At 43.4% G+C, this 25,913-nt stretch overlaps 2 protein-coding genes across 6 annotated transcripts in view; both read right to left on the reverse strand.

Moving 5' to 3' along the window:
* Positions 1–23,000, reverse strand: ZSCAN20 (zinc finger and SCAN domain containing 20). Of its 5 annotated transcripts, none has more exons than XM_045548316.1 (8): positions 22,912–23,000; positions 16,142–16,647; positions 6,573–6,759; positions 6,045–6,121; positions 5,665–5,749; positions 3,569–4,255; positions 2,006–2,434; positions 1–1,434 (listed from the first exon to the last, which is right to left on the reverse strand). In XM_045548316.1, the coding sequence occupies exons 2-8, from the start codon at positions 16,556–16,558 to the stop codon at positions 170–172; spliced, it is 3,147 nt and encodes a 1,048-aa protein (XP_045404272.1). In that variant the 5' UTR covers positions 16,559–16,647; positions 22,912–23,000; the 3' UTR covers positions 1–169. The 5 variants fall into 5 exon arrangements, with proteins under 5 accessions (XP_045404272.1, XP_045404273.1, XP_045404271.1 ...); XM_045548317.1 differs by having other exon boundaries at positions 2,006–2,431; positions 22,908–23,000; XM_045548315.1 differs by having other exon boundaries at positions 22,908–23,000.
* The window catches only part of LOC123634871 (toll-like receptor 12), a 6,738-nt gene continuing 3,749 nt past the window's right edge, over positions 22,925–25,913 (reverse strand). The window contains exons 2-3 of the mRNA XM_045546554.1: positions 23,183–23,249; positions 22,925–23,126 (exon numbers count right to left, since the gene is read on the reverse strand). Of these exons, the coding sequence (XP_045402510.1) occupies positions 22,925–23,126; positions 23,183–23,249 (269 nt within the window). The remainder of the gene's footprint in view (positions 23,127–23,182; positions 23,250–25,913) is intronic.

A 25,913-nucleotide genomic window follows, 5' to 3' on the forward strand; every position in this document is an offset into this window, starting at 1 on the left:
TTCAAATCTGGATCCTTAGTATTTATAATTCACTTCCAAATTACCTGGATTATACCAAGGTAACTTCCTTGGGTACACACCAAGCCTAAAAGTTGGAAAGTTTCTTTCCGGCATACATCTTATAAGATATATACATTTCTCTCTCCCTTGTCGTGGGGGGAGGTGTCCCCTACAATGCTTTCCCTCCCGTGTGGGTTCGCCGGTGGGCGCTAAAGTGAGAGCTGTTGTTGAAGTCTTTGCCGCACTCCATGCACTTGTAGGGTTTCTCCCCAGTGTGGATTCTCTGGTGAATAATAAGACTGGAGCTCTGGTTAAAGCATTTCCCACACTCTCTGCACTTATACGGCTTCTCTCCCGTGTGAATCCTCTGGTGAGTAATGAGGTTAGAACGGTCACGGAAGAATTTTCCACACTCGAGGCATTTGTAGGGCTTCTCTCCTGTGTGCACTCTCTGGTGCGTGATGAGCTTGGAGCGCTCGCTGAAGCACTTCCCGCAGTCCACGCACTTGTACGGCTTCTCCCCGGTGTGGGTTCGCTGGTGGTTGGCCAGGGTGGAGCTCTTACTGAAGCTTTTCCCACATTCGGCACATTCATATGGTTTCTCCCCTGTATGGATTCTTTGGTGACTGATGAGGGCAGAGCTTTTAGAGAAGCTTCTTCCACATTCAGAACACTCATAGAGTTTCTCCCCTGAGTTGGTGCTGTGTGCTCCAGGAGAATTCAAGTTCTTATTGATACTCTGAGGTTGTTCAGGAGATGTCTCCTTTGCAGAACCCTTCCAGTGAGCACTAAAAGACGGGCTTTGGCCAGAGTCTTCTGCAGGCTCACTACACTGGTCAGGATTTCCTCCCAAGTGGATTCTCTGATGTTTCAGAAGGTTTGAGCTCTGGTTGAAGCTTTTCCAACATTCCCCACATTTATAGGGCTTTTCCCCTGTGTGGATTCTCTGGTGAGTGACGAGATTGGAGTGGTCACTGAAGCCTTTCCCACATTCAAGGCATTTGTAGGGCTTCTCTCCAGTGTGGATTCTCTGATGGGTATTGAGGTTGGAGCGGTCACTGAAGTTCTTGCCACATTCAAGGCATCTGTAGGGCCTCTCACCCGTGTGGATCCGCTGGTGAGCGAGGAAGTGGGAGCTCCGACTGAAGCTCTTCACACATGCATCACACTTGTAGGGCTTCTCCACAAGGTACAGGCCTTGATGGTCAATGAGCTTTTCTAAGTCTTCTTCAGAAGAGCATTCCTCCCACTGCTCCCCTGGGGGGTTTCCCCACTGCTGTTTGCCTTCATTTTCAAGTTCATTTTCACTGTCTGCCCCCCAGTCAAGAGGCCGGCAGACAGCCTCTGCAGTACACGTGGACAGGGCTCCAGGCAAACCCTCAAAAATGTCCTGCTCTGAAATCTGGTCTTCATCCTCAGGCCTCACTTCAAAACCTGAAAGAATGGACAGAAATGCAGTTTTTCTTCATTCATCAGTTAGCAATTCTACATATATATCTCTGGGTGTTGTGTCTTATGAATTTGGCTAACATGAATTTGTATCTTGTATCTTGTATCTCACATCCTGTAAATGTGACTAACATGAAATCAATCAAGTTTTAGTGCACACATACGTTTCTCACATGCAAAGCTGAGGAACAGAGTCTGGGACATGGTGATGACCCTGTCAAGTAAGCCATGGGGCCCAGCCCAAGCAGCCAGCCAGTCTCCCCATCTCAATATTTAATAATGAACACCTCCTTTTTCTAGTGCATTCAGTATAACCTGAGTAACACAAGATTGAGTAACTCTATAACTGCCCAGATGTATCCTAGCGAAAGCTCAACTGACTGACTGATTTGGAGGATCACATGAAGCCTGAGACTGCATAATCTGGGCAAAGTACAAATCCTTTTCCTACCCAATCCCATTCTCTCTAGTCAAGAGACAGAGATAAAGAGCCTGGCTCCCTCACTCTTTCGACCTGCCTGAAGATTCTGTGGACATCCAACTAGTCCCGGCTTACCCGTGTCTGGGGTTTTAGGACATGGGGTTGGAGGTTTGACAGCATCTTCATCTGCCATCTCAGCCCAGGCCTCCTGGTCATCAGCCTCAGCACTGCTCTGCCCACACCTCGGGAGACCCATGGCCTCCCTGACAGTCCCTATGGCCCTGACCACGGTCCGAGCCCTCATCAGCGAGTCCAGCTCCTCATAGAAAGGGCACGTCCCCGGCGGGTGGCTGCTCTTGGCTTTCCGGTAGCTTCGAAGGAGGTTTTTGAATCTGTAGCGACACTGCTCCAGGGTCCGCAGGAAGCCCATGGCACACAGCCGCTCTGCAATGGCCCGGTACACCTGGCTGTTCTGGTGACAGGTGCGAAGCTTTTCAGAGAATGGGGACTCGCTGAGAATCGCCAGGAAGGCCTTGGTCTCCTCATAGCCCCAGTGCACACCTGCTGTCAGGGGTGAAAAGTTCAGAGGTATGACACTTAATGAGATTTGCCTATGTCATCAGGGACTGGGGCCACCTGCCCTTCTAAATACCTAGAACACAGACATCTCAGAAACTACCCAGGGCCCTGGGGAATATCCCCTTGCTTCTCAGGGGTGTGCTAGGAAAGTAGCCAGAGCTTCCCACCCCCACCCCCTTCCAAGACATTCTGTTAACACGAGTCTTGGCTGAAGTGGAGGTCTTATGTCAATTATATCAGATGACTTCACCTCCCCTGGTTTCGGCTGATTGGTTAAGGGAAACACCTGTAATTCGGATCCATGAGATTCTCCCTGTATCCGTTCAATACCTAGCCTCTATTTACTTCACAAATTCTCCTTTTAACAAAACATGGAAGCTGAGAATCCCTAAAGATTAGAGGCATAAATGGATTTCAGATACTCCTGTAATAGTAAAACTGAGGATGTCCTGTTGTCTTTCGTGGAGGAATGAAAAGGAGGTGGTCTAGTCTCAGTCCCTCTGCAGGTAAATCACACAGCCCAGGGCAGCAGCATGGTGGAGGGAAAACCACATAAAACTGGCAGGCAGGGGCCACAGGCTCTGACCCTGGCTCTGCTCCTACCTCTGTGTGTCTTTACATAAGATGCCTCATCTCCTTGACGTCAGTGTTTCCACCTTTACAATGAACAACTGGGTGTTGCCCACATATTGGTTGTCCAAGCCGGTGCTGCCCTGATTTCTGCTCTGTTTAGTATTTCACTCACTGTCCTTCTTTACCTCCATTTACTATCTGTGAAATCACAGGTTGATGTGCTCATTCACATTAAGAGAAATACGCAGATATGAAAATTAAAAGTTCACTCATGTAACACCTGTGATTACCTCCATACGACCAGTGACACACTTAGGGAAATACTGGATCTGCTCTTTGAGGTCCCTTAAGGTTTGAAAAGTGTTTGCTTCTGTAACTAAGAGACTCGGTCATGGGAGAAGAGAGAAGGAATTTGAGGATGACCTAAGGAACGTAGCTCCTTACTCTAGTGGCATCAAACCAGACTTGCAGTCCTGACATCAGGAAGCAGCAGTCTGGCTGGCAGGAGGGTTGGAATCTGGATCCGATTAAACCCCTAGTTCTTACCAATACGGCTCTGGAGCAGAGCTGGGCCTCCTGCAATCCTGGACCCCTGGGCGGACTCATCAGTGACCAGGCCAGCACCATTACAGTCTTCTGCTGTTTCCTCGGGCTCCCAGGCCCCTTCCTCCTGCTCATCCATCTCTGTGTCACTGTCCCCCAGCCTGGGGAGTGCCACAGCCTCTCCTGGGCTGTCTGTGACTCTGATGGCTGTCCGAGCCCTCACCAGGGCTTCCAGCTCCTCATAGAAGGGACAGGTCCCTGGTGGGTGGCTGCTCTTGGCTTTCCGGTAATTCCGAAGGAGGTTTTTGACCCTGTAGCGACACTGCTCCAGTGTCCGCAGGAAGCCCCTTGCCCTTAGCCGCTCTGCAATGGCCCGGTACACCTGGCGGTTCTGGTGACAAGTACGGAGCTTTTCGGAGAAAGGAGACTCACTCAAAATGGCCAGGAAAGTCTTGGTCTCCTCGTAGCCCCAGTGAACACCTGACACCTTCATGTCCTCCACGTCCCATTGGTACTGCTCTTCCCAGGTTCTTGAGTCCCTCCAGGCCAATGCCTGAGCAGGTTTTGTTTGCTCATTTTCCATGCTGTAATCTGCAGTGTTCCTTTTCCAAGAATTTTTAAGACTTATACCCCAAAACTCTGGTCCTCGCTCTCTCTGGGAGGTAATACTTGGCTTTGAAACTGAAACTCCTATGCAAAAGGGAGAAGAGAAATGACTGAGTAGACACGATCTGTAGATGAGTGTTTGTCCAAAATGTCCCTGAAACTTGATATAGATCCTCTCCCTGCAAAAGGCTGATAAAAAAATACCCATGCTAATCCTTGAAATATCTGGAGAGATGGGGAGAGGTAACTAGAGGTAATAGGACCACTGTTCTAAAAACATTAAGTGATCTGTTTGCCTTGTTCATTTGCTTTTTTGTTGTTATTATAAAACGCCATATAACAGATGACTGTTATTTGTTCCACAGATGGGCAAACAACCTAAATTCCATGGTTGGAAGAAAGGTTCCTCTGTGTATGTGTGCATGCGTGTGTGAGAGAGAGATGAAGGGAGGGAGAGAGAGAGAGAGAGAGAGAGAGAGATGGAGGGAGAGAGAGACTCTCTTGCTAGCCCTCCATTGCCACTGGCATCTGTCTTTTGACCATGAGACAAAACAGCTGTAGGATGAAGCTAATGCTGAGGATGGCAGAGAGAAAGAAAGAATGAGTCCGTTAGGGCACTGCTGAGCCAATCGGTACTGAGGCTGGAGCATGTCCTCCTCTGGACTTCTAATAAAGTGAGAAAATTAATTCCTTTATTTTTAAAACAGTTGGCTATGTTTAAAGGACTGCTGTCCCAGTAGCTCCCAACCCTAACAAAATAGGAAGCCTTTAATTAAAATATATATTTGAAGAAAACTAGATGAAAAAGAGTTTAGAGCTAAAAGACACATAAGGATAAGCTAGCTCCGCATTTCCCAAAGTCTGTTCCTTTGCACCTATTTCCCCCAGATATTGTGACTGAAAAAGAGGTTGCACTACCAAACAAGTGGCCAACAAGCTTCTAGTATCTATGCTTACCATGGTCAGACCCACCATATCTCTTCTGTCTTACCGCGTTCCCGTGTCTAACACCCCACAGTGACCCCAGGCTCCATAGGGAAATGGCCCGTTACTATTTGGCCTCCCACATCAGTGTGTCCACAGAAAAAGGAGTCTGTGCTGGACACATGGGCTTCAAGTGTTTTGTGCCCGGTGATGTTTGTTTCTCATTGGCTTTAACACATTGGTCTCATGGGCTTAGTTCACTTGAGTCTGCCCCTGCAGACTGGTTTGTTGTGAAAAGATCGGATTTCTGAGACTGCAGGCTGTGCCTGGCCTCGGGACTGCGGTGACTGTACTGAGGTAAGGAAGGCAATGAGCCCCTGCCAGCCTCTACCCAGGCAGACTTCACCCCTGCCATCACAGTGTGGGCTACAGAGAACAAGTCTTCCTCCTATCTCTGAAATTCCGGAGACTGCAGAGCCACGATTCTTAAGGGAGTGGTAAAACCCTCTTTGGGAACTGAATGTACCAGAAACATGAGAGTATCATCTTCAGTGGGGATGTTTCCTTACCCAAGCACACGCCGTTCCCACAGTCGTCTCCCAGGGCGTCCTTGCAGAACTCCTTCTCAGCATGCCTGCCAGGGCCAAGGGCATCCTACAAGATGCACAAGAGAAGGACCTCAAACATCACTGACCCTTGAAGACTGCCTAGAAACCCTACCAGGCTCGAGGAAAGACAATGGGAATACAGGGACACCACGTGTGTGCACTGTGAGGAGCAGCGTGACCAAAGAGAGAGGCCCAGCAGACTGTGGGGTGAGGGGCAAAGGCTAACACCCCCGGCCTCCTGCCCTTTGGCTGAGGGGAGGCCGTGGAAAGAGAGACAGAGCACGGGGGGTGAGAGCACAGGTGCAGCAATGACGGGAAGGGAAGAACACGTAGCAGCTTACCTGGGACTCAGCTGTCACCTCCCAATCTCCAACACTCCCCATCTTTGGGAGAGTAGGGACTCGGGGAGCGAGGACAGCTAAGGAAAAGAAGAAGTCTCTGAAACCCAAGCTCGGGCTCCCAAAAACCACCTCCCTCTGAAATCCAGCTTCCTGGAAGTCATACTTGGACCAAACTAGACTATGGCTGCAGCCAGTGCAGACCTCCCCTTTCACTTCCCTTCTAGAGTGTGTAGCTCTTAAGCTGCCCAGAGTGGTGTGCCAGGTGGGAGCTGCCAGCCCTGACCTCCTGTGATCACCTCCCACCCCAGGCCCAGCCTGCACCTGTTGCAGGACTCCAGCTACAGTCAGGCGCACTGGCATCTCTTACAATGCTTACTTACCTTACCTCTCAGCATGTCCCTCAGACACCTCCTGTCCCTTCTCTGGAATTCTATAAATCTTTCCTGCCCATGTGCCCTTGCTTACCTCCTACCCTCTCTCGAGAGGAGAAGGCTTATTCCCTGATGTTCCCAGACTCTTGGTACTCACCACTCTCTTTTAAAGGCTGTGGTGCCATCTTGGCATTTAGATGATTGGGAAGGTCAGGGCATGTATTCTTCACCCACTGCTTCTGGGACTGTCCCTCAGGCCAGGAATCCACTGGCTGCAGCTGGAAGCTCGGAGATTCTTGCACTGCCTTTAAGGACTTGGTCTCTTCTTCACACAATTCCAATTCCTACACACAGAGGGCAAAATTCCTAATCATCAGCCAATTGTCAGTTCAATAACAACCACTTTGGTAGGGCAGGGAATGTTATTTTGAGTACGACTGTGGTCCAGAGGTTAACTGGTTCTCTTAAAATCCAAAGATAGCTTCAAGTACAATGAGAAAGCCATCAGACTGACTTCAGTAAATAGACCAGCATTTATACCACCAAATGAGTACTGTCTGTTCAATGCAGGGTGGCTACACAAGTGTTTCAATGAGGCTGCCACTGTTCAATACACACACACACACACGTGTATATATATATATATATATATATATTTTTTTTTTTTTTTTTTTTTTTTTTTTTTTTTTTTGAGACAGTGTCTCGTTCTGTCACCCAGGCTGGAGTAGATCACTGCAGATCATAGTTCACTGCAACTTCGAACTCCTGGGCTCGATGGATCCTCCTGCCTCAGCCTCCCAAATAGCTAGGACTACAGGCACATGCCACCAAACCTAGCTAATTTTTTAAATTCTCTGTAGAGACAGGGTCTCCCCGTGTTGCCCAGGTTTGTCTCGAACTCCTAGGCTCAAACGATCCTCTTGCCTCAGCCTCCCAAAGTGCTAGGATTACACCCACCATGCCCAGACTCAACACATTATTGATTCATAAAAAATAAATTATGTAAAATTTTGTAACTTTGAAAAACAATCCAGAAGCATCAAAAAAGGCTTAATTTTGAAGTTTTCAAAAAAAGATAAAAATTAACAATAAGTACATTAAAAGGCAAAGGGAGGCATAAAAACAGGATAAAAAGACACAAATATAACACTAAATGTAATTGCTCTAAATATCTCTGCTGAGAGGCAAAGATATTTTTAAAATAAAAATTTTTAAAGGAGGGGAAAGCAATTACAGATGGAATTTTAAAATGAAATAAAAGTATGTGCTGTTTAGAAAAGTACATCTAATCTTAAAGCAGAAGGATAAGTAGAAGAGAGGTTATTAAAGGCTGGGAAGGTTAGGGTAAAGGGAGGAATAGGAAGAGATTTATTAAAGGACACAAAATTCAAGCTAGATAGAAATAAGTTCTAGTATTTTATAGCACTGTAGGATGACTATAGTGAACAATAATCTAGTATATATATTCAAGTAACTAGAAGAGAGGATATTGAATGTTCCCAACATAAAGAAATCATAAGTGTGAGATGATGGATATGCTAATTACCCTAATCTGATCACTGTACATTGTATGTATCAAAACATCACTATGTACCCCAGAAATATGTACAATTATTATTACATTATGTGTCAATTAAAAAAGAAAGAAGGATAAGCAAAAGATAAGGCACTTCAACTCAAAAGGAAAACAGAAGTGGCAATTTTAATTTCAATGTAGAATTTCAGGCAAAAAAAAGTATATAAAATAAAAGACAATAACCAACTGAGAGATGACATTACCCAATCAACTGTATCAATTATAAAGCTAATTTCTAATCTCTATTTCCCAGTTAGTTCCAAATTCAGAGGTAGAAGCCAAGGTGTTATTATTTCCTGGCCCTAAAACCCTAACAATATATTAATAACAATTTCAATGCTTTATAGAACTTTTAAAAATGGATTTCAATTTTTTCAATAGGTAATAGACACACCTGGTTTAAAAACAGAAAATATATATAAAGGTATATTCGGTAAAACTACCCCACCCCCACCCATCTCCATCCCATCTACTCAGTTCCTTCCCCTGCTCCTCACCACAGATAATCACATTCTTTTCATCCTGTCAGAGTTTCTTCCTATATATAAGCAAATGTAAATAAATATTCTTATTTTTTCCCATTTTTATACAAAAGGTAGTGACTAGATACATTGCTCTGAACCTTACTTTTTTGAACCAAAATAATAATATCCGTCTTCATCAACTTACTGAGTTTGCCAAATTTTGCTCCAAAAATCTTTGGCTAGTCTGAAAACTCAAATCCACTCTCAAAGAGAGGTATTTTTATCATTGAGAAGAAGGGGCCATGAGCATCAAAGGTCATTCCAAATGGAAAGATCCACCAATGTCCTGTGTGACTTCACAGGGAGAAAATATCTGCTTATCTTATTTTTATATGGTCATTTAAAAAAAAAAAAACAACTCACTTTGTTTAATCAACAGAAGAACATGTGACTAGACTTAATAACAATCTTTACTTTCAATCCCAGTGCCTCTATTTCCATCCCTAAGCAAAGATTCTGATTCCAGAGATGGTAATTGTGGACACAGAAAGAAGATTCAAGTGACAATGAGTTGGACAAACTTCTGGTTTCCGGTCCAGTCTGTAAGGAGCTTAGAATTGTCACTCCATCCTAAGGACAAGTCAAAAGCTGAACAAGCTGAAAAATAACAACTCTTCTTAGAGCCCTCAGAGAAGTGAGGTCACAGGGCAAACCCCTGCTCCCAAAATTGCAGAGACAGACAGGTGGATTCAGAGATTCACAACTTTGTAGAGTAGAAACCTCTGCAGAAATAGTGCCTCAACTGTAATTGATGAATTGCCAGAGGCACAGTGTGGACAACTCAGAGAGTTAAAAACTCCAGGGCACCCATCCAGGGGAGAGGGGCACATTTGTGTGAGTTTTGCCTCCAGGAGCTCAACCAGGTCCTCACAGTGAGTATCAAAGAAAAATCCCCTCAAGCTATGGCACGGGGCAAGAAAAAGGAACCATTTTGAAATATGCCAGAGCACTCTGCTCTTCTTAATAAGGCCTGCCCTTACGAGAAACTATTTTACCAAAGTCTAACCTAACTGGCAGAAGAGAAATATGCCACTTTAGCTCCCTCTACTCTTCCACATGGGGGATGGGAAATACACCTGGAGCCCCCTCTAAGCATCCAGGCATCCTGTCCCACCTAAGGTGGGGAAAACTGAAAAGCGCTAGTGAAGTTCAGAGTCCAGGCATACAGGCACACAAAAAGACTGAGATGTAATCATGGGACTACAGATTATCACTATATTACTAAAGGCCTATTTACCATAGTTACTTTTATGCAGTAAATCACGTTCATCTTTCAACAAAAAATTATAAGGCAAACTAAAAGACAGAAAACACAGTTTGAAGAGAATGAAAAATCATCAGAACAAGAGTCAGAAATGGCAGGAATGTTGGAATTATCAGACCAGAAATTTAAAAAATATTAATCTGACTATATCAATAATCACCTTAAATGCCAATAGTCTAAGTACACCAATTAAGAGATTGCCAGAGTGGGTCAAGAAACAAGACACAAATATATGTTGTCTACAAGAAATGCACTTTAAATATAAAGACACATATAAATTAAAAGTAAAAGGAGGAAGAAAGATATAACAAGCTAACACTAGTCAAAACAAAATGGGAATAGCTAAATTAATTTCACACACAGTGGACTTCAGAGCAAGGAAAGATATCAGCGATAAAGAGGGGCATTACATAATGATGCAGAAGTCAATACTCTAAGAAGACATAACAATCCTTAATACAAAGAAGGATTATATATGCACTTCATACTTAATGTACCAAGTCACATCATCAAAATATGTGAGATAAAAACTGACAGAACTATAAGGAGAATTAGATTAATCCACTATTATAGTTGGAGACTTTAACACCCCTCTATCAGAAATGGACAGATCTACCAGACAGAAAATCAGTAAGAACACAGTTGAACTCAATAGCACCATCAATCAACTAGATATAACTGACATCTATACACTACTTCATCCAACAACAGCAGCTCTCAAGCTCACATGGAACCTTCATTCACCAAGACAGACCACATTCTGGGCCATAAAACACACCTTAAATTTAAAAGAACAGAAATCACACAACGTCTGCTCTTAGACCATACTGGAATTAAACTAGAAATTAGTAATAGAAAGATAGCTAGAAAAATCCCAAAATACTTGGAGACTAAACAATATGCTTCTAAATAACACATGAATCAAAGAAGAAATCTTGAGAGAAAATTTAAAATACTTTGAACTAAATGAAAATGAAAATACAATTTATCAAAATTTGTGGGATTCAATCAGAACAGTGCTTAGAGAAAAATTTACAGCATTGACTGAATATATTAAAAAGAAGAAAGATCTAACATTAATAATCTAAGGAAAATAGAAAAAAGAAAAGCAAATTAAATCTAAAGTAAGCAGAAAAAAGAAATAATAAAAATTAGAGCAGAAATCAATAAAATTGAAAATAGGAAATCAGTAGAGAAGATCAACAAAATCAAAAGCTGGTTCTTTGAAAAGGTCAATAACACTGATAAGCCTCTAGGCAGTCTAAGAAAACAAGATAGAAGATATAAATTACTAATATCAGAAATGAAAAAGAGGACATTACTACAGATCCCATGGATATTAAAAAGATAATTAAGGAATATTTATGTCCACACATTTCATAACCAACTCCTTGAAAGTCAGAATCTGCCAAAACTCATACAAGAAGAAACAATCTGAATAGGCCTATATCTATTAAATAAATTGAAACAATAATTAATAACCTTCCAAAACAGAAAGCACCAGGCTCAGACTGGTTCACTGGTGAATTCTACCAGACATTTAAGGAAGAAATCATATCAATTCTCTATAGTCTCTTCCAGAAGATAGAAGCAAAGGGAATATTTCCTTACTCATACTATGTGGCCAGCATTACCCTAATAACCAGACAAAGAAACAAGGAAAGAAACCTACCAACCAATATCGCTCATGAATATAGATGTAAAAATCCTCAACAAAATATTAGCAAATCAAATGCAACAAAACATAACAAGAATTATACACTATAACCAAGTGGGATTTATCCCAGGTATGCAAGCCTGGCTCAACATTTGAAAATCAATTAATGTAATCCATCACATCAACAGGCTAAAAAAGAAAAATCACATGATCATATGTGATATCAATAGATGCAAAAAAAGCATTCGACAAAATCCAACACTCATTCATGATAAAAACTCTCAGTAAACTAGGAACAATTTTAACTTGATAAAGAACATCTACAAAAAACCTACAGCTAAGATCCTACTTAATGATGAGAAATACAAAACTTTTGCACTAAGATCAACAACAAGGCAAGGACATCCCCTCTCACTATTTCTTCCCAACATCCTACTGGAAGTCCAGGCTAATGCAGTAAGAAAAGAAAAGAAAAGAAAAGGTATGCAGTTTGGGAAGGAAGAAATAAAACTGTCTTTGTTCACAGATGACATGATCATCTATGGAGAAAATCTGAAAGAATCAACAAAAAAACTGGATTCAGTAAGTGATTATAACAAGCATTCAGGATACAAGATTAATATATCAAAGTCAATTGCTTTCCTATATATCAGTAATGAATAAGTGGAATTCAAAATTAAAAGCACGAGACCATTTATATACTCATCCAAAAAAATGAAATACTTAGGTATAAATCTAAGAAAATATGGACAATATCTATACAGGGAAACTACTAAAGTGTGATGAAAGATATCAAAGAAGAACTAAATAAATGGAGAGATCCTCCATGTTCATGGATAGGAAGACTCACAATTATCAAGATATCAGTTCTTCCCAATTTGATCTATAGATTCAATGCAGTCCCAATGAAAGTCCCAGCAATTTATTTTGTGGATATTGACAAATTGTAAAGTTTATATGGACAAGCAAAAGACCTAGAATAGCCAACTCAATATTAAAGGAGAAGAACAAAATCAGAGGACTGATACTACCTGACTTCAAGACTTACCATCAAGTTATAGTAATTAAGTCAGTGTGGTATTGGCAAAAGAACAGACAAAGAGACTAATGGAACAATGGAACAGAATAGAGAGCCTAGAAATAGACACACATAAATATAGTCAACTGAACTTTGACAATGGAGCAAAAGCAATAGAATTAAGCAAAGATAGTATTTTCAACAAATGGTGCTGAAACTGGACATCTACGTGCAAAAAAAAAAAAAAAGAATCTAGATACAGACCTTATACCCTTCCCAAAAAAATTAACTCAAAATGGATCATAGACCTTAATGTAAAATGCAAAACTATAAAACTCCCATAATATAATATGGGAGAAAACCGAGATGACCTTAGGTATGGCAATGACTGTTTAAATACAATACCAAAGGCACAACCCATGAAAGAAATAATTGATAAGCTGGACTTCATTAAAATTAAAAACTTCTTCTCCATGAAAGACACTGTCAAGAGAATGAGAAGACAAGCCACAGACTGGGAGAAAATGTTTGCAAAAGACACATCTGATAAAGAACTGTTGTCTAAAATATACAAAGCACTCTTAAAACTCAACAATAAGAAAAGAAACAACCCAACAGAAAAATGGGCAAAAGACTTGAACAGACACTTCACCAAAGAAAATATACAGATGTCAAGTAAATATATGAATACATGTTTAACAATCTTATATCATTAGCAATTACAAATTAAAACAACAATGAGATACCACCATACACTTATTAGAATAGCCAAAATCCAAAACACTGCCAACAGCAAATGCTGACAAGAATGTGGAGCAACAGGAACTCCCATTAATTGCTGATGGAAATATAAAATGGTATAGCCACTTTGGAAGATAGTTTGGCAGTTTCTTACAAAGGTAAACATACTCTTACCGTACGATCAAGCAATCATGCCTGTTGGTATTGACCCAAATGAACTAAAAACTTATGTCTACACATAAACTTGCACACATTTGCAGCAGCTCTATACGTAACAGCCAAAACTTTCATGCAACCAAGATGTCCTTCAGTAGTTGAGTGGCTAAACTGTAGTACATCTAGACAATGGACTATTATTTGGCACTAAAAAGAAATGAACCATGGAGCCATGAAAAGACATGGAGGAAATTTAAATGCCTATTACTAAATGAAAGAAGCCAATCTGAAAAGGCAACATACTGTATGATTCCAACTACATGATATTCTGGAAAAGGCAAACTACAGAAATAGTAAAAAGATTAGTGGTTGCTAAGGGTTGGGGGAAGGGAGGAGTGAATAGGCACAACACAGAGGATGTTTTTTAGAGCAGAGAAACTATTCTGTTTGATACTACAATAGTTGACACTTGCCATTATACATCTGTCAAAACCCAGAGAATGTACAACACCAAGAGTGAACCTTAATGTAAACTACAGTCTTCGGGTGGTAATGATGTGTCAATGCAGCTTCATCAATGGTAACAAATGTACCACTCTGGTGCAGGGATTTTAACAGTGGAGGAGGCTGGAGCAGAAGGCGGGGGTGGGGGTGGTAGACAGGAACTCTCTGTACCTTCTGCTCAATTCTGCCAAGAACTGTTTGTTCTAAGAATAAAGCCTACTTTTTTAAAACAATGTCTGTGTACCTGATGGAGAGAGGGGTCCTGCAAGATGGTGATGATAGAAGAAACAAGCTAAAAATCACAAAATAGCAGAGCTGACAGATCTCTTTTAGGAAAATATCTTAGGGGCCATTTAGCCACGTAGTCACCACCGTTTTCAGGTGGTGGTTTACTTTGAGGAACATAGTCAAACTGTATTTCATACCATTATTAAGACTTGAAAAAATTTTACTTGCAGAGAATGTAACTAAGTTACTAATGTAACTTAGTTACATTCTCTGCAATGTAAGATCACATGCTACAACAGATGTGCCTGAAAACACAAGCTCCTTTGCCACTTGTCCATTTGTTTTGAAATGTGTGAGCACTCAGGAGCAGACTGAAAAGTCAAAAAATAAAATTAAAAGTCACAGGGAAAAAAATACATAATAGAGAAGATTCCATTACCTTATTTTTTCTCTATCTTAGAAGCAGTTCAACTTTTGGTCAGCTCACAAAGGCATAATTTGAGAACCTTTGGTCTATCTAGTCCAACCCTCTCATTTTATAGAAGAAGAATCATAAAGACCTTGATTTAAGTCAATTCTCATCTCTGGGTCTCAAGTTCTTCATCTTCCAGCTCTGAAGCCCTAAGACTTCCATTTGTTTCTTCACTGCCACTTAAGACAAATAGCTGGTTTCTTTAAAAATATGTATATCAGGGTAGGTAGGGTGGTATATTAAAATGAGGCACACTCTCTCATACTTCGTTCTGCAACTTTAAATATTATTCTTTCTGTATCTTCAACCAGTTTGTAAAGGAATTGAAAAAGCAAAGCCATAGACCTCAAAACTTTCTTCCTCCAATCTCACATCTGTATAGAGCTTTACTGTTTAAACGTACAGAAAACCCCTGCCATTTGCAAGGGATTTTCCCAAAGCTATTATTTCCCTCAGCAAAACGTGGTTAAGTATAATATCACAAGAATTACTGACTATAACAAGTGGAGAACAGAGTTATGTTTAGATGAAGGTTCTGGGTGGCTGGCTCAGCCCCCAGCCAGCTAAAGGATCTCTTCTACATATACCAGCTTCAAAGCAGGATTCAAAATTTGTGTCACAGAAGAATCATACAGTATATTGTGGGTCTTCAGAGTCACTTGCAAACTGTTGAAATTGTGAATGTTAAATCCACGATACTTTCACTTCCCTGACCTCATTTCTACCACTTAGTTATATAAATGTAGACAAGTTTACTTACCTCTCTGTTTACTCATTTAAAAATGGCAATGATAATAGCACCTACCTTATTGGATTGCTGGGTTGATTAGATGAGGGATATATTAATATAAAAACCTTACAACAGTGCCTGACACACAGTGGGTACTCACAAAATGTCAGTTAGTATCTCGTTTGAGCCTCGCAGCTCAGAGGTATTTTAATTCCCATGGTTTGCAGATGAGGCATCTGTCATGTGGCAGAAAGAACGACGACTTTGGAACCTAAGGATCTCAGTTTAGGCTCTGGTTCACTCCCTGAGTGACCTTTGTGAGCCACTTGACTTTCTGGGCCTTAGTTTAACCTATAAAATGGGGATAAATACTACTATTTCTGTCTACCTACATAACTGCTATAGGCATCCAAAGAGATCACATATGTAAAAAGGTTTTGTTAAGTATAAAACACAATACAAATTAACCACACTGTGAGTATGGTCCTGGGAGGCAGTCTGGAGTAGTGATTAGACATGCAGGCTTTACAGTCAGAATGCCCCAGTGCAAATCCTGACTCTACCGCCTAGAAGCTGTGTGACCTTGAACAAATTATCCATCTTTTCTCTGTCTCTGTTTCTTCATTGGTAAAATCAGGAATACAGTACCTATCTTATTGAATTGTTGACAGGATTAAATGAGTTAATACATGTAAAGCACTTAGAACAGAGACAGAGCCTGGTATATAGTTGTGATCAATAAATGTCAGTTGCTCAATAATTATTATTATTACTGTGATTTGGGCACTTATTAACCTAGTCACAGCCCCACTGCCTTGCCCAACCCCCTCCTTGGAGAAGAGACCATTTGCCTCACCCGCTGTCCTGTAGCCCGCGCCTCCCGGTGCCAATCCTCCACCAGGGCCACCGCCTCCTCACCGCTCTCAGGGTGGCGCGCCTGCACCCAGGTCTGGACGTCCCTGGGTAAGATAGTCAGGAATTGCTCTAGCACCAGCAGCTCCAGGATCTGCTCTTTGAGGCGGATCTCTGGCCTCAGCCAACGACAGCAGAGAGCCCAGAGCTGGCTGAAGGCCTCGTGGGGTCCAGCTGCATCCCTGTACTGGAACTGCCTGAAGCGCTGGCGGGAGGCCTCAGGGCCTGAGACAGACTCGTGGCCCTTCTCCTGGGGTTTGGATTCTGAGCCCCACGAGTCCTCCTCCAGTTTCACAATCAGGACTTCTTCAGGCTCTGGTGGGGGAGAGGCATGGGCCTGGGATTCCAGGGCCACCGCCATGGTCCAGTCTGGATGCTTCACGTCAGCTGGGCTGTCCTCATCCAACGGCTTCCTGCATCTACGGTGAGTCCTTCGGGGGCTCCACGGCTCTGAAGACAGAAAGACATAGGACAGAGTTGAACAAGAGGACCCAGAAGCCTCACTTTCCTCACTTCTCCCACACCTTCCACCCTCTATGTGAGAGGCAGGGGTGCTAAGAGATGCCCCTTTTCCATAGGCAAGAAGTGAGACCACAATCTGGCACCAAAGCCAGCAGCTAGCACGCTTTGGAGGCAGACAGCACAGTATCAAGTCCTCTGGGACGTGCCTCAACACCTTAGCCTGGCATCCCAGGCCTCCATGATCTGGCCCCAATGTGGCCTTCCTCCCTCCTACATGTGTCCAAAGTCTAACCTTCCCTCAAGTTGGGCTCCAAATGTTACCCCGCTCCATAAGGCCTTTCTTTCTAAGCCCAAAATCTTGGTTGACATCCTCTAAGGATGCTCTCCTTCCAAAATCCCTCTTTCACTCTACACTCCCCCTTTGTCATTTCACCCATCTAGCATTGTTCACCACCTCTTAACATGACTCCCAAAACCCAAGCCAGGACCTGTCTCCAGACCCCCAGGCCCCAAAATCAAAACCCTTTCATGACATTTCCACTTGACTGTCCCTTAGGCATCCCAAACTCAATGGGTAAAAAGCTGTATTCATCCTTTTCTCCTGCAAACCTGTCTGCCTTCTGAAGCTCCCCATTCAGGGAAGGTACAACCTTCCATCAAGTGCCCACACCAGGGGCCTAGTTGTCATCCTTCTCCAAGATCTCCTACATCCAATTCATCACCCAGCTGTGTCCACTTGGCATTTCCATCCCCAATGCCACCAGGTCAGTCCTGAGAATCATCATATCTTTCACTTGATCAGCCTCCTAACACATGTCCTGCCTCCGCTCCCCTCATCCCAACCCCTGCTCCATTCTTTGCACAACAACCAGACTAGATCAAAACCTGACTATGTCACTTCCCTGCTAAACACTTTTCAGCGGTCTCCCATTTCCCTAAAGATAAAGTATAAACCTTGCCCAAGTCTCCAACCTCATCTCTTTACCGTGCTCCACTAGTCACGGTGATCCAGCAGCACAGCTTGCAGATCCTACACCGTGCTGCTGAACCTTCCCCCATGCTGTGGTCTCCTCCCTTTCTTCACCCAGCTAGGTTTCCACTTACACTGCACTTTTTCCACAAGGCCTTCCCTGTACCCTGAAGCAAGATTCGGTCCTCAGCCAGAAGGTTCCACGGCATCTTATGTTTTCTCTACCATAACCCTGATCATCCTTTATTGTAATTATCTTACCTACTAGATCATTAGCTTCCTGAGGGACCTAGCACGGTGCTTAGCACACACAGGAAGCACTCAATAAACAGTGAAGTCATGAATGATCAACTAACAATGATGACGTGTCATGAAGCAAGGATTACAATTAATCCCTTTCTGTGCACACTAGATAAAAAAAGAATAAACGACCTTCCTGCTCATGCCAAAAGGAATCCCTTTCTCCTTTTTATATCCATCTCTCTATGACACTTACCACTTTCTACATTATATTAGAGGGATATGTGTATGTCCCCAGGGAAATTACAGCCTCCCTGACAACAACCATGCTGGGTTATCTGAGAAAATGAGCCCTTTGTGTCATTCCCAACAAGTCTAGATGACATAAAAAAAAAAAAAATACCCACTCAAAGGAGGCTATTAGCTGCTTCCAAGTGGGGATGACACAGCTAAACTGACAAGGAGGAAGGGTGCTATTTAGCATTTTAGAACATCTGACTAGACTGAATGCAAACAGGGCAAGGGTGATAAAAAGTAAGAGCTTGTCCTAAAGACGTCCATATACTTAGGAAGAGGCTGAAAGCACAACTCACACATACCTGGCAACTTCCTGCTCATCCTTCAGCTATCAGCTTAAAATGTCACCTCCTTTGACAAGAGTTCCTTGACAGGCCCTTGTCATGTCCTGCCCCCATTCCTGCCTTCCAAGAATTACCTCCCCAATCCTGTATTCCCAAAGCAGTTGGTATATACCTCTAATGTAGGTTTTATCCTACACTAGTATAGTTACTCGTTCCTACACCTGACAGCCCCAGTAGACTATATTACTAGGGCCAGAACTGTATCTTTCTCATATCTGCATCGGCAGTGCCCAGCCCAGTATCTGGTGAACAGCAAGGCCATAAAAAGTTTTACTGCCTTTTATTAAAATGGTAAATCTGGTACATCAAAAGCTTAATGGGACATGGATGATCTATAATTTATATTAAAGAATTAACCTTTCATGAAATTTCTTTTTTAACTATAGCCTTACTGATGCACTAGTCCAAACACATTCCTGTCACTTTCTCACACAAGGACTAATTCACCCTTTATAGAATACCCACTATATACCCTGCACTGCACTGGCAGCTGCAGATCCAATAGTAGCTAGGACAGATAGTCCCTACTTGCATAAAAATTATAGTCTAGTGAGAAATACAGTCAATAAGCATGTAAAAACATTTCTGCTGCTGCATAAATAGGACCCTACAACAAAAGGGGCAATTATCAGTCCCACCAGGCCTAAAGCCCAGTCTCAGACAATAGGTATTTTCTTCTGGAAAGACTTGAAAATCCCAAAGGTTAGTTTCAAATAAAAATCAGAAAGCCCCAGGGACCATATATCACCGCAACCCTTTTCAATTCTTTTTTAGACTGAAATATGGATAGCAGCCTATTGTGGGGAGAGGGAAGATAATGCAGGGGCCAACAGCAGGGTGACTTCACACAGAAGTGACCAAGGGAAAATGGACAGCAGGATCCCTCAGTCCTGAGACTACCAAGAATGGCCAGGCCTCACTGAGATCAGCAACCTCCAAGAGTACCCATTTACTGAGTGCCTACAAGGTACCAGGCATGGTGCTAAGTACTCTACATTCATCATTTCACTGAATCTTCCAGGCAGGCAAGTGGAGTGTCATTAGCGTTGAACTGCATTTCATTGATCTGTAACTTCTACTACATACAAAGACCAGAGAGGAAAAAAGAAAGCATAATTTGAACAGCACAGCCAGTTCCATTCACTGTGTGTCTGTTGCAGAGTGAGCATGTGTGTGGTAATGACACCTATGACTTTGCTATTCTGCAGGTTAATCTTGGCTCCCTTGAGCCTCTCTCGCCACTGAGTGTGAATGAAGTGTCTTACATACAGCATGGTCCCTAACATAAGCCAACTCTTTCATTTAATGTTCAAACAAAAAAAAAAACCCGGCTGTGCTGGTTAGCTTATTAAAAGACAGTGTGTTGATTTCTGAAATGGCTCTTTGCCAGAGGATTTTCAAACTAGCTGATTTTTGGCTAAATATGATTTTCACCTTCTGTGCTGACTTCAGAATGTGATTATCTTTTAAGGTATGACTCCCACTATATCCTCAATTACATATACAGAAACTGAGTTTCTAGGAAGAAGATTCACTTAAGGTTACACAACCAGCAAATGGCAGAGCTAGGATCTAAGCCCAGATCTGTTTTCTCTAACCATTTGTCTTTTTTTTTTTTTTTTATTTCAGCTCATCATGGGGGTACATAAGTTCAGGTCATATACACTGTCCATGTCCCACCCATCCCCCTGAGTCAGAGTCCCAAGCGTGTCCATTCTCCAGACAGTGCGCCTGGCACTCATCATGTAGTCATACCTCCATCCCCTCCCCCCCCCCCACCTCCCCGAGTCTGCACCTTCAAGCATGACCATTCCCCAGAGGGTGTGCAACGCACTCGTCATGTAGGCATACACCCATCCCCTCCCCCCACCCCCCATCTCAGTCTGATATCCAATTTAACCATTTGTCTTAACCACATCACATAGATTCCTCTATGTCTGCTAGTCATCCAAACTCCTGAAAGATGGTATGGGAAAGTAAAAAGAACATTAAGACAGGAGTGAGCAGACTGGAGTTCTAGTTCCCTTCCTGCCATTTATCAGCCGTGTGACTCTAAACAGGTCACGTAGCCCCAGTGGCTGCCTACCTAGGTGGCAGTTTACACAGCCTGGCCCTATTCAGCAGTTGCCCTAGGTTCTCCAATTAGTATGATGGGGGTAGAGCAGGGCAGGGAAACTAGAATCAGTGGCTGCAAGTTTAATGGCTACAGGAGCCTAGCAATGTAAATAAGTCAATGAGTGAAGAGAACTGGGTAAAAACTGTGGCTAACCACAGAGTGCCAGGGGGACCATAGGCCCAGTGTATTCCTCGGCCTTCCCATTTTTCCAAAAGAAGCTAGAACTCTAGATTTTCAAATGTTGGCAACCAACTCAAAATTGTTTCACATGCCGTGAAGATTACATAAAGTATGATGGTGGACCTCATTCAACATGGCTGTTACTTTGCCATCTGTCAGCTAAATGATCTCAAAGGTCCCTTCCAATATCCAGGAAGACCTAGAAAACGCATAGATTCCCTCAAGCAATGAGGGATAGGTGTTGACAGCCATCAAAATCAGGATCCCTTTACAAACACAGGGAAGCTGAGAGGCATCTTGGCTCCTGGGTTAGTAAGAAGGTAGACTTGAGAAGCCCAGTCAGTGAACAGTAGGATAGGAAGAGAAGATCCTCCCCAGTTCCATGGGAAAGGCCAAGACTGGTCTGTGACCTCCAAAGAGAAAAAAGCTGGGAATTCCCAAAGGCTGTCAGGCCCACTTGCCTGATCATCCAAGCTTTGGCTTAAAGCAGGCTGACCTCACACTTAAGTGCTTAAACCAGGGAGAGCAAATAGGTTTCATTTAAAGCACAAACTTCAGTCAACTAGAAGTGGCTGCCTAAGGTAGTGTGCTGAGGGCTCTGAGTACTGTGTAAATATGTGCTGTGACCAATTAGCCATGACTGTCAGGGTCACGGGAAGAAGAAGTGGCAGCACACATTCTATGTATGTACCACCCCTGGCTTAAACTCCCATCGGCACTGAATCAGCCTCAGCTTCCAGCAGATAACCCTGACAGGCAGGAGAAGGCTAAAGCTCCTGCCCGTAGAAATCCAGTGGAAATAGTGTCTTCAAGCCTGGTATTGCAAAGGTTACCCTGGATGGTCTTTATTCACACATCCATCAAGAATTTACCGATTTACATCAAGTGTTTACTGCTCTGGGATGGGCAATGGGAAACGGGGGGACTGAGACACAGTTTCTATCCTGGAGATGCTCACAGTCTAGTGGAACAAACAAAAAAGTCACAGGTAATTATGATCAAATATGGCATATACAGTAAGAGAAGTCATGGGAGCTGGGGGTGACTTAATCTGCTTAAGAGAATTGAACAAACTAAGAGTTGAGTTAGTTCTTGAAGGAAGAGTAGTTTTCTTGGCAGAGAATGGTGGAGGGGTGAATATTCTAAGCAAAGAGAACAGCATATACAATGATGGAAAATCAAATGGCCTACCCAAGAAATGGGGAAAATTTTGACAGCCCTGGAGTGTGCGGTACATGGAGATTAGGTTGCAAAAGGAGTTTATGAAGGATCTAGAATACCAAGCTAAAGTGTTTGGACTGAATTCTACAGATGGTGGAACCCAATGAAAGTTTTTAAGAGAAGGCATAATCAGATTTGTGGGTTAAACCGATCACACCAGCTGCAATGTGTCTGCTCATGCTGGGGGAGGGAACAAGTAGGGGCTTCTGCCAAAACCCTGCTAAGAAAGGGGTAGATCGAAGATATGTTAAAGAAATTGAAAGGTTTGAAGACCCTTGATCTTCAAATGCAAGACGAACCAGAGGGCAAAGTAGATAGGCAGGTAGCTAGGTAAAGTGCATGTGGTGTCACTCACTTCCATCAAGCATAGGGAAAAGTGCAGGTTTGGGGCAGAACACAATAGCCAGTCCCACCCACTGGGTTCCAGAGGTTAACGACCATTAGAGAGAGTATCAAATTAAGCATGTTTGTCCTAGGCAGGTAAGTAGAGACTGAAGCACTATTTTTAACGTAGGGCTTCAACCTCAGGCCGTCTTATCTTCACTTCTTGTCAGGGCCCCAGAACCCTCTATCATCTCTGTGTTCTCCAGACCCTTCTATAGCTCTCCCACCTCCAAAATCTCTCTGCCTCCTCACCTTCAGACCTTCCTAAGACCCTCCTCACTCCCAGGGCCCTCTATCTCCCTCCCCATCCCCGACCCCTCTATGACCCTTCCCATCTCCGGACGCTTCATCCTCTGACCGCCCCTCACCCTCTACCACCATATATAAGTTTCTTTCTCCCCTCTCACCTTCCCCAGCTCCCTGTGTCACCACCACCTCCTAATCTCCAGCCCAGAGCCTGAGTCTCTCCTGCCCCCGCCCCGCCACCCGGACTCACCCACCGAGACACCCACTTCACACCAGGGCGGAAGTGCTCCAGGGCTCGCGCAGGGAATGCTGGGACGCGGAGTCCGAACGGCGCCACCCCGGGAATGGAGCGTCTGAGACTACAGCTCCCAGAAGGCACAGCGCGAGCGCCTGTGGGCAGCCCCCTCCGTTTGCTGCCTTTCGGAGGTCGTTAGCCAATAAATATGTCATCTTCTCACGGACCCTGGCACTGAACAAATCGGAACGAGTTCAATGCTTGGGGGCGGGGCCTGTTGCGATCCTTACGCTTTCCATAGGCTCAGGGATAACGGCAGCGCCCAGTGGGCGGGCCCGTAAGCAGAAGGGACGGAGCCTATTGAAGGGGCGCGGGGAGACCCTAGACCGTGAGAGGTCAAAGCAGGAACAGTAAGAAATAAAGAGAGAGGGTGACTAGAGGTGACCAGCCTGGTGGGCAGGAGAGAATTGGACAGTTGTAGTTTCACTTTCCAGCTCACAGCTAAGCTGCGTGACTTTGGATGAATTCTGAACCTTGCTTTCTCCGCCCGTAAAATGAGGATAATAATAGCATCCATGTCACCAGGTTTTTGTGAGACTTCCGTGAGATGATACACCTAAAACGATTAGCTCAGGGCCTGGGTCCTAATAATACACAGCAAATGTTAGCTATTATTATGTAAATCAGTTGGTACAGAGCTTGGCACTCCGTGGGTGTTAGAAGTATGTTATTAATAATCATTATTACAGAATAATCCTAATATAAATGTAGTTGCTTTGTACCACTGTGAATACTTTGGGATATGAGCAATCTAATATGGAATTGAGAATGTGGGTTTTGTAGTTAGATGGATCCAAATCCCAACCCAACTATTACCTAGCTGTGTTTCCTTGAAAACAAATGACTTTACACTCTGTTGTCTTTGGATTTTTCATCCGTAAACTGCAGGTAATATAATAGAACCTACAAAACAGGGTGTTTTGAAGATAAAATGAGATGATGTAGGTAAAGCATGGTCTCTGGAGTCAAGCTGCTTGTGTCTGAAACTTCTTACTTTCAAATGCTGGATGCAGGCATGGCCACTCACTAGTTGTGAAAACTTGGGCAAATTACTGAACCTCTTTATATCTCAGTTTCCTCATCTGTAAGATAGGAATAATAATAATGACGTCTTCCTGACAGGCTTGTTGAGAGGAATAAATGGGGGAAAGTATGTAAAGAGCTCAGAACATGTCTGACACACAGAAAGTGTTTAAAAACCATTAGCTATTATTATTAGTTTTATCAATGGTTATGACACCTGGGTTAATTAACAGTACCTAGCATATGGTAACCAACGCTAACCAACCAATACATGTTGGTTAGTGTTAAAATGGGGGAATTCTATATTTTAGTTTTAATAACCTAGTTCAAATTCCTTCTCCCCTGTGAAACATGTTCCAACTTATTTATAGTAAAAACTCATGTGATTTTACTCAATAAACATAATAGCAGCCTATAAACAGCCTCACTGACATCTCACCACAGCCCTATGAGGGTGGTATCATTAACCCCAATTTACAAAGAGGGAATGGGAGCTTAGAGAAATGATTGCACAGGGCTGGGATTTGAACCCCTGGGCATGGGACTCCAAAGGTCCCACACTGCATGGGGAAGAGACCATATGTGGAAAAGGCGGAAGGTTTGAGGGGGGAGAAACATTGTGGCAGTGTGGGCTGCTGGGGGTGTGGCTGGAGACATCTGATAGAGCGTCAGGATCTGAGGCTGGAGGGGCAGCTTTGCAGGTCAGGTAAGAACATCCACTTCAGCATCATATGCCCTGCAGAGGATGGGAGGTGTGTACAGAGGACACCACTAGGACACAAGAGGGCGCACCTCACCCTACTCTAGCCTGGAATTATTCTATGGTTTCCCCGAACCTTTGTCTAAGGCTGGTATTTCACAGAAGAGGAAAACTATGGAAGGCCCCAAGAGGCCAGTGCTCGCTCCAGTGTCGTATAGAAATAAGCAGCAGAAGCTGAACCAGATCCGAGTTCTCTCTAGTTCAGCACCCATCAGGATTTGGTTTGCAAATCCAAATGGCCACAGTTGTTTATTGAGACCCTCTCTGAGTTGTGCCAACAGCAGGCTCTAATGATGCAGAGATGAAGGCCCTGGTCTCTGCCCCCAGGGCCTGATCTCTAAACTTTCCTCGTAGAGCACTCCTATGAGTAAAACATTTTGAGCACACATTCGCAACATATGTGTATTTATTCACTTATAAATGATGTGCATGTAATAGCTAACTTTTCTTGAACACTGACAATGCATTATTAGGTCCTTCTCTCAGTGCTTGATACATATTAACTCATTTAATCCTCATAAAACCCTTTGAGGGAGGGTCTAATACTCCCCTGTATCACAGAAAAGGAAACTGAGATACAGAGAGGTTAAGTAACAGGCCAAAGCTAAAAAGCAAATAGTCTAGCTTCAGAATAAGGTGAGATTTAAAAAAATAGAAGTTATAACATTTTCTTTCCAAACCGTAGTGTGATCATCCCCAGACCTGTGATCAGTCCTCTGAGAAAGGGAGGTAAAGAAAATTGTAGGAACCTAGAGGCAATAGCTTACCCAGGCTGGGAGGTCAGAGAAGTCCTCTGAAGTAGGTGATGGCTGAGCTGCATCTTAAAGAATACTTAGGAGTTCCCTAGGAGATGGGTGTTCTTTGGTGCAGGAACAGCATGTGCAAAGGCCTAGAGGCAGGAGTGCACAGTGTTCTGGGAGCTACAGGTAGTCTAGCATGGCCACAGCCCAGAGTGACAAGGGGTCTGTTTCTCCTCCCAGTGTTGCTATGAGTCTCAGAAGGAGATAGATGTGAACAGGGCTTCATGTGTTTATTGAGGGAGAGGCAATCAGTCTGCTGCCTCCTGGGCAGCATCCCAGCTTTTTGGTCCTCAGCTGCCAATTCCTCTATAACCCAGATGGCAAAAGGGTCCTGTTTGCCTCTTGAAGATCAAGTTGAACTTGGCCTGGACCCATTCC

This window comes from Lemur catta, chromosome 3 (assembly GCF_020740605.2).
Source record: "Lemur catta isolate mLemCat1 chromosome 3, mLemCat1.pri, whole genome shotgun sequence".
Classification (NCBI taxonomy): Eukaryota; Metazoa; Chordata; class Mammalia; order Primates; family Lemuridae; genus Lemur; species Lemur catta.

Excerpts from the sequence above, each read along its gene's own strand:
- ZSCAN20 (XM_045548316.1), bottom strand. The coding sequence starts at position 16,558 with ATGGCGGTGGCCCTGGAATCCCAGGCCCATGCCTCTCCCCCACCAGAG. Across the intron at positions 5,750-6,044 it reads AGGTGACAGCTGAGTCCCAG|GATGCCCTTGGCCCTGGCAG; the intron begins GTAAGCTGCTAC and ends TGCATCTTGTAG. Across the intron at positions 2,435-3,568 it reads TCTGCTCCAGAGCCGTATTG|CAGGTGTGCACTGGGGCTAT; the intron begins GTAAGAACTAGG and ends CACCCCTGACAG.